Genomic DNA, 7253 nt, shown 5'->3' on the forward strand with positions numbered 1-7253 from the left:
GTCCCCCATCTTGAACCTCCCTCCCACCTTCCACCCTTTCCCACTGCTCTAGGCTGTTAGAGCTCCCTGGATCATATAGCATATTTCCATTGGCTATCTATTTTACATATGGTAGTGTATATGCTTCCATGCTACTCGCTCCATTCATCTTACCCTCTTGGGGAGGAGGATTCTTAACCACTGAACTGTCAGGGAAGTCCCCAGAAAGTGTGATTGATTAGTCATGTCTGCCATGGGCACCAACATAGAGAGGGGTGGCACACTGGCTAAATATCTGTGATCCTGTAACTAGTTGATCTCCAAGATCCCTTAGGATTCCAAAAAGCTACAGTTCTCTGTCTGGATACTTCCTTGGGAACATTCTGGAGCTGGAACTGTCATGTAAAATACAATCACATGGCATGGAAGTGTGGCCTGTAACTTTACCATTCCCAGCACATCTGCTTATATGAAAGGAATGAGGCTCTTTATTCTCTGTGCATGATAGACTTACTGGGAAGCAGCTGGCCATCAGATAAAAGGAATCAAACACACAATGCCTATCTCATCAGCCTCATGTTTAAGTACAGAGCAAAGATTCCAACATATGCTTTTATTTTATTATTCAAAAAGACACATCTACCACAATGTCCATTGCAGCACTATTTACAGAAGTCAGAATATGGAAGCAACGTTGATGTCCATCAACAGATGAATGCATAATGAAGTTGTGGTACATATACGGAATATTACTCAACCATAAAAGGAATGAATATGAGCCAGTTGCAGTGAAGTGGATGAACCTAGAGTCTGTTATAAGTGAAATAAGCCAGAAAGAGAAAAACAAATATCACCCATTAATGCATATTGTATGGAGTCTAGAAAAATAGTACTGATGAACCTATTTGCAGGGTAGGAATGGAGACCCAACAGATTCTTAAAGTTTGACCAGTATTTACTGAACATCCATTATGTTGAGGAAAGACTTGTTCCCCACCCTGGAGAAATTGTAATCTGTGTTTCCTCCTGGGTGAGAGAGCAGAATCAACCGGAAAGAATATTAGGAATGGCTTTCTGGAATAGGCAGGGGTGGGAGATAGTGGAAAGTGGGTGAACAAGAGAGAGAGGGTACTCATGCTTGGAGAAATGGTAAGAGCAAAGGCTTAGATGCAGGGATGAGTAAGACATTAGTCTTGCTGAAGCATGGTTGGGGAGGTGGGAGATGAGTTTAGATGATTGCTGATAGGAGTGGGATTGTACAGGTGTGAGAAATCAGGGTGTGGAGTTGAACCTTGATCTCTGTGTAATGAGGCACCATTGTGTCTTCTTTAGTGCTCTGGGGAGATCAAGAATTGTAGATGATATGGAGGTCAGAGGAGGAGTGAGATGGGAGGGCATAGAGACAAGGAAGGAAACTGGTGCAAAGATACAGACATGAGAGGATGGAACTAGAGAGTGACAAGGAAAAGAAGAGAGTGTTTCACAGTCAAGCTGGGCTGGGTATGGTGGCTGGTGACATATGAAGGATGAAGGAAGATGGGTATCATAGATGACTGCAGAGGTTTGAGGTTGACGTTTCCAGGGAACACTTGGAGGATGGACCAGGAAGAAATGATTCTTCTTTAGCCATGAGTTTTCAGTGATGGCAGATATGACCACAGGTTATCATGTTGGGAAAGGTCAGGGCTGTAGATAGATGGAAAGTTGTCATAGACTTGGGAGCCTCTGATCCAGCTTCCAGCCCTGTGTCAGAATCCCATGGAGGTAAACTTGCCCAGTAAAGAACCTGTCTGCCAATGCAGGAGATGCAAGAGACTTGGGTTAGATCCCAAAGTTGGGAAGATCCCCTGGAGGAGGGCATGGCAACCCTCTTCAGTATTCTTGCCTGGAGAGTGCTATGGACAGAGGAGCCTGATGGATTACAGTCCATGGGGTCAAAAAGAGTCAGATCAGACTGAGCGACTAATCACACACTCACTAATGGAAGACTTAGCAGGTAGTGGAAGTGGGGCTAGCCTGGAAGCCAGACCTTGACCCTACCACTGGCTTACTGTGTGGTATTTGAGAAGAGATTTAGCCTCTCTAGTTCTCTATAACCTTCTCTGAAAAGTAACAGGGTAACACTAGGGGTTTTTCCATAGCTCCAACACGCTATGGTTTAGAGTGGTTGGAAGTTGACTAGTGGGAAGTTGCTGTGTGACACAAGGAAATCAATCTAGTGCTCTGTGACAACCTGGACGGGTGGGATGGGGGTGGGGTGGGAGAGAGGTTCAAGGGGGAGGGGATATATTATATTTATGGCTGATTCACATTGTTGTATGGCAGAAACAACACAACATTGTAAAGCAATTATCCTCCAATTAAAAGCAATTTTTTTTTTTTTTAAAAAGAGAGTCGAAACTCTGAGAATGGGTAAATGGATGGACTGTCTCAGACAGATGTCAGAATTCAGAGCAGTGGATGGCGTGGCATGAGTTAGGAGGAAGGGCTTCAGAAAAGGAGGAAGCAGCTCCATTAACCAGAGAGAACCCATGAGGTGGATGGCGTCAAGGCACCTGCTTGCTGGCCAAAGAAGAGGGGTCTTGGAGAGAGAATAACTCTTGCTTTACTGAATTTCCAGAGGTTGAGAGGAAATCTCTGGGAGATGGGAATGGATGCAATTGCCAGGAGGAGGAGGTTATAACTCCACGTGAAATTCCAGAGCCAGTGAAGTTTTGATTGGGATGGGAGGTGATGAATGGGCATGGTTTATCAGTGGAAAATCTTGAGTGTTATCTGGTTACATTTGTATGGGAATGATTCATGGCAGAAAGAAGAGGGCTTCACCAGAGCATAGGAATAGAGAGTGGGATAAGTGAGTGTCTTTTTAGGTGTATTAATAGAGGTGGAGAGTCCAGCCTGAGGGAGGTGATGTTAATGTTATCACCATGCCTTGTGCTCAGTTTTAGCTGGTTTGCCCTAAGAAGGATGGGGATAGATTGAAGGAGGACCTTCATGAAAGGTGAAGAACTGGGCACCATTTAGCTTTGGGAAGAGAAGATTTTGGAGAAGTGGTGAGAGCTGCTTTTAAATCTCTGTGGGGGCAGAGAGGGCATCTGAAAGAGAGCTGCACCCCCACCCTTTCTACTACTGCAGATAAAGTCGTTTCCGAAGAGTGCTTTGGATTTCAGGGTTCACTTTCTTTGCTTCCCCTTCTTGAACCATCTCTGCTTCTGCCATCCGCCGGGTCACCTGCAGCAACAGGAATGGTCAGCTTGGGGCTGGGCTTTTGGGGGAGTCAGGTGATGGGCTTATTGGGAGGAAGTTAGGGCAGGTGAGTCTCCTTGTCTTAAAGTGAGAGACCTTTACTGTCTCATCCTACACTATAAGCAGGCTTTCCTGTTGGCTCAGAAGGTAAAGAATTTGCCTTCATTGCAGGAGAGCCAGGTTCCATCCCTGTGTCAGGAAGATCCCCTGGAGAAAGAAATGGCCACCCACTCCAGTATTCTTGCCTGGAGAACTCCACAGACAGAGGAGCCTGGGGGGCTAAAGTCTAAGAGGTAGCAAGGAGTTGGGTATGACTGAGCAACTAACACTTTCACACCATAATTTCTGTGGAATCACTGGCTGCACATTCTCGTTATATGTTTTTTTCTAATCTGCCAAAATAACACATACCCATCAGAATGTCCAAATATGAGTTAAACCTAAGGGGCTTGTTTACAGAAATTTAGTATTTCATCTAAATTATCTCACATACTGTAAGCTTTGGAATTCCCTGCTTTAGGGAAAGTCACTTCTGGGAGATGGGTGTTCTAGTTTCTGTGCTGGGACCCAGGTTGGCCTTGCAGCAGGACGCAAGGGAGGGGAAACACGCAGAAAGGTTTGGAGGAGGCTCAGCCTGCTATGCTTCCAGGGGGTGCAGTTAGTAAAGAATGTGCCTGCCAATGCTGGAGGCACAAAGGATGTGGGCTTGATCCTTGGGTCAGGAAGATCCCCTGGAGAAGGAAATGGTAACCCACTCCAGTATTCTTGCCTGGGAAATCCCATGGATAGAAGAGCCTGGCAGCCTATAGTCTGTGGAGTCACAAAGAGTCGGACATGACCGAGTGACTGGGCATGCACATACATCCCGTTCTGCATGCTCCCTGATCAGGCTGGGTGGGGGTTCCAAGGTACCTTCTCCCAACTCACCTCTGTCAGAAGCTCGAGGATGGGTCCTTTCTTATTGATGAACACATCAACCAGAGTCTGGATGAAGTAGGAGCCCTCCTGGTCGTGTCTGTAGGCAATGTACCCTGGGAATTCCAGAGAAGTGGGCTCAGGGGAGCTCAGTGGGGGTGGGTGACTGTGTGTGTGTGTGTGTGTGCACATGCACGTGTGCACATGCATGCATGCACATACATCTGCATGCACATATGCTACAAAATGCCTTGGACAATGGTGGGTCCTGGAGGGGTCAGGAGTGGCAGGCGAGGTGGAGAAGCAGGCCTCACTGGGTCAGCTGGAAGCTCATACCCTCTATGGTGGAGAAGACATGGAGGGTGTCTGTGTACGTTGGGATGGTTTCAGGAGTGTTTTCTGTGATCATCACAAGATGCCCTCCAGTGACTGGTTCACCAGGGTCCCTTTGTTCTGAAACATCAAGAAGGAAAAGGCAAAATCAGAGAGAAAGAAGGAGAAAAAAAAGAAGGTCATAAGACAGATGGGAAACCCAAGGCTTATCAGGGGTTTTGGATCTGGGAGGGAGGGGCTCTGTGTCCTTGGCTCTTGGCCCCACCTCCTCGACAAGCCTGCACGATGTACACCTTAGGCTTGGCTCTCAGGGCCCGGCAGTTCTTGTTGTTCAGAGCCTGGAAGAGGTCCTCCAGCTCGACCATCTTCTCATCCTTCCCTTTGAGGCGCCCTTCTAATCCGTGTGCCATGAGAACCACAAAGGCACAGCTGACAAAGTCTTCTCGGGCGTCGATGGCCTGTTGGAACTTTTCCAACTCTTCCTGGAATTGCTGGAGAGAGAGGAAGGGCCGAACTCAGGGGTGACTCTGGAATCCACCTTCTCCTTCAGCCCCCACCCCTCCCCTGCTGGGCTGGAGCTGGCAGCGCAATACCTGGGCGGTAGGGTCTCTCTTCATGGTGCTCTCAAAGCCCAGCTGCTGGAACATGCGCTCCAGCGCATCCAGATCTGCCTCGGAACCTTCACGGGCTTTGGTGACGCACAGTGTCAGGGCCAGGCGGGCACCCGACATGTCGTATGTCTCCTGGGCCAAGAGACGACAGAAATTATCAAAAGGGTATTGCAAGGGGAGGAGAAAGCCCATGTGGTACAAAGATGCCTGGGGGTAGGGTTGCTGAGTAAAATACAGAATGCTAAGGTATACTCAAGATTCAGATAAAAAAAAAAAAAAAACCCGTTTTAAAGAATAAAGGCCTCAGATGGTGAATCTGCCTGCAATGTGGGAGACCCAGGTTTGATCTCAGGGTTGGGAAGATCCCCTGGAGAAGGGAATGGCGACCCACTCCAGTATTCTTGCCTGGAAAATCCCATGGACAGAGGAGCCTAGTGGGCTACAGTCTATGGGGCCGCAAAGAGTTGGACACGACTGAGCGATTAACACTTTGAAGTAAGTATGTCCTCAATATTGCATGGAGTATATTTACACTGAAAGGTTATTTGTTGTTGACGTGAAATTAAAATCTGACTGGGCATCTTTTATTTTTATTTGCCAAATCTGGCAATTCAACCTGAAGTCCAGTGTGAACTTGAGTAAGTCACTGCTCCTATTTGAATCTCAGTTTCCAGATATAGGGGCTTCCCTGATAGTTCAGATGGTAAAGAATCCGCCTGCAATATGGGAGACTTGGGTTCAATCCCTGGGTCAGGAAGATCTCCTGGAGAAAGGAATGGCAACCCACTCCAGTATTCTTGCCTGGAGAATTCCATGGACAGAGGAATCTGGTAAGCTACAGTCCATGGGGTTGAAAAGAGTCAGGCATGACTGAGTGATTGACACACTCCCAAATAGAGACAATGAATATGTGTGAGGGGGGCAGATTTTGAGAGTCTCCTCCAGTTGTCACATTTGATAGCTTTGTCTCTCTCTCCATCATTCCCAAGAGTATTCTGAGCATTACCTTCTCACTTGCAGAGGTCTCAGACTTTATGAAGCTAATTCTGAGATTCTATCTTGTCCTATCAGAGGAAGAAGAATATTGGGGCCAAAATTTCTTCTTTTAGAAGAAAAGCAGGGTGAGACTTCCCTGGTGGTTCAGTGGTTAAGAATCTGCCTTCCAATGCAGGAGACACGGGTTTGATTCCTGGTCCGGGAACTAAGATTCCACATGCCATGGAGCAATAAACCCATGTGCCACATCTAGAGAGAAGCCCTCTAGCTGCAATGAGGATCCTTTGTGCCCCCATTAAAACCCAGTTTAACCAAAAATATGTAAATAGTTATTAAAAAAAGAGAAGTAGAATACTGAGTACCATAATTATAAGAATTTTATCATCGAGACAAAGGTAGCCAGGGTGCCCCCTTCTTTTCCCAGTTGCCACAACTTCAGTTCCATTGCTGAGTCTTTTTCTCCAACTGAATGATCACAAAGCACCTGAGTTCTGAATCCACGTCATGACTTTTCACCCCCTCTAGTGTTTCAAACATTGAGTTCCTCTCTTCCCCTCTCCCCAGATGCTCCCACCCCTCTCCCCTAGCCTGCACCCAGCCCACCTCTTCCAAAGGCTGAGGACTGCTCATCTCTTTTGATTCTGAGTCCAAATCTCACCACCCTTGGCTGATCCTAAGGGAAAACGGACAAGAGAAGATAGGTTAAAGGTCTCCAAATGAAGACAGAGGGGCTCAGGGGACAGACTAGCTTGTCTATTTGGGTTTTTGAGACTGAACAGGATACCAGTGGTGGGGACTTGGTTCATGTTCAGACTTGGGGCAAGAGATGACATTTCATGAAGTGTGTCCTGTCTAGTGCGATACTCTGGTGATTCTCGTTCATTGCTTCCCAGGTGGCTCAATGGTAAAGAACCTGCCTGCCATTACAGCAGATGTAAGAGACACAGGTTTGATCCCTGAGTAGGGAAGATCCCCTGGAGAAGGAAATGACAACCCACTCCAATATTCTTGCCTGGGAAATCCCATGGACAGAGGAGCCTGGTGGGCTACAGTCCATGGGCTTGCAGAGTTGGAATAACTGAGCAACTGAACAATAACGACAATGTTCACTGCAACATTTTTTTACAAATGCCAAGATATGGAAACAACCTACATGCTCATGGTAGATGAATG

The 7253-nt window shown here is 46.9% G+C and overlaps 1 protein-coding gene across 1 annotated transcript; it reads right to left on the reverse strand.

The window, feature by feature from the left end:
• Nucleotides 1–553: 553 nt before the first annotated feature.
• On the reverse strand, nucleotides 554–6710 carry CASP14 (caspase 14). Its single transcript, XM_070792189.1, has 6 exons — nucleotides 6684–6710; nucleotides 5067–5216; nucleotides 4739–4964; nucleotides 4477–4593; nucleotides 4153–4256; nucleotides 554–3210 (listed from the first exon to the last, which is right to left on the reverse strand). Exons 1-6 carry the CDS (start codon nucleotides 6708–6710, stop codon nucleotides 3106–3108), a joined length of 729 nt encoding a protein of 242 aa, XP_070648290.1. The 3' UTR covers nucleotides 554–3105.
• Between the last annotated feature and the right edge of the window lie 543 nt (nucleotides 6711–7253).

Source organism: Bos indicus, chromosome 7, assembly GCF_029378745.1.
Source record: "Bos indicus isolate NIAB-ARS_2022 breed Sahiwal x Tharparkar chromosome 7, NIAB-ARS_B.indTharparkar_mat_pri_1.0, whole genome shotgun sequence".
Lineage (NCBI taxonomy): Eukaryota > Metazoa > Chordata > Mammalia > Artiodactyla > Bovidae > Bos > Bos indicus.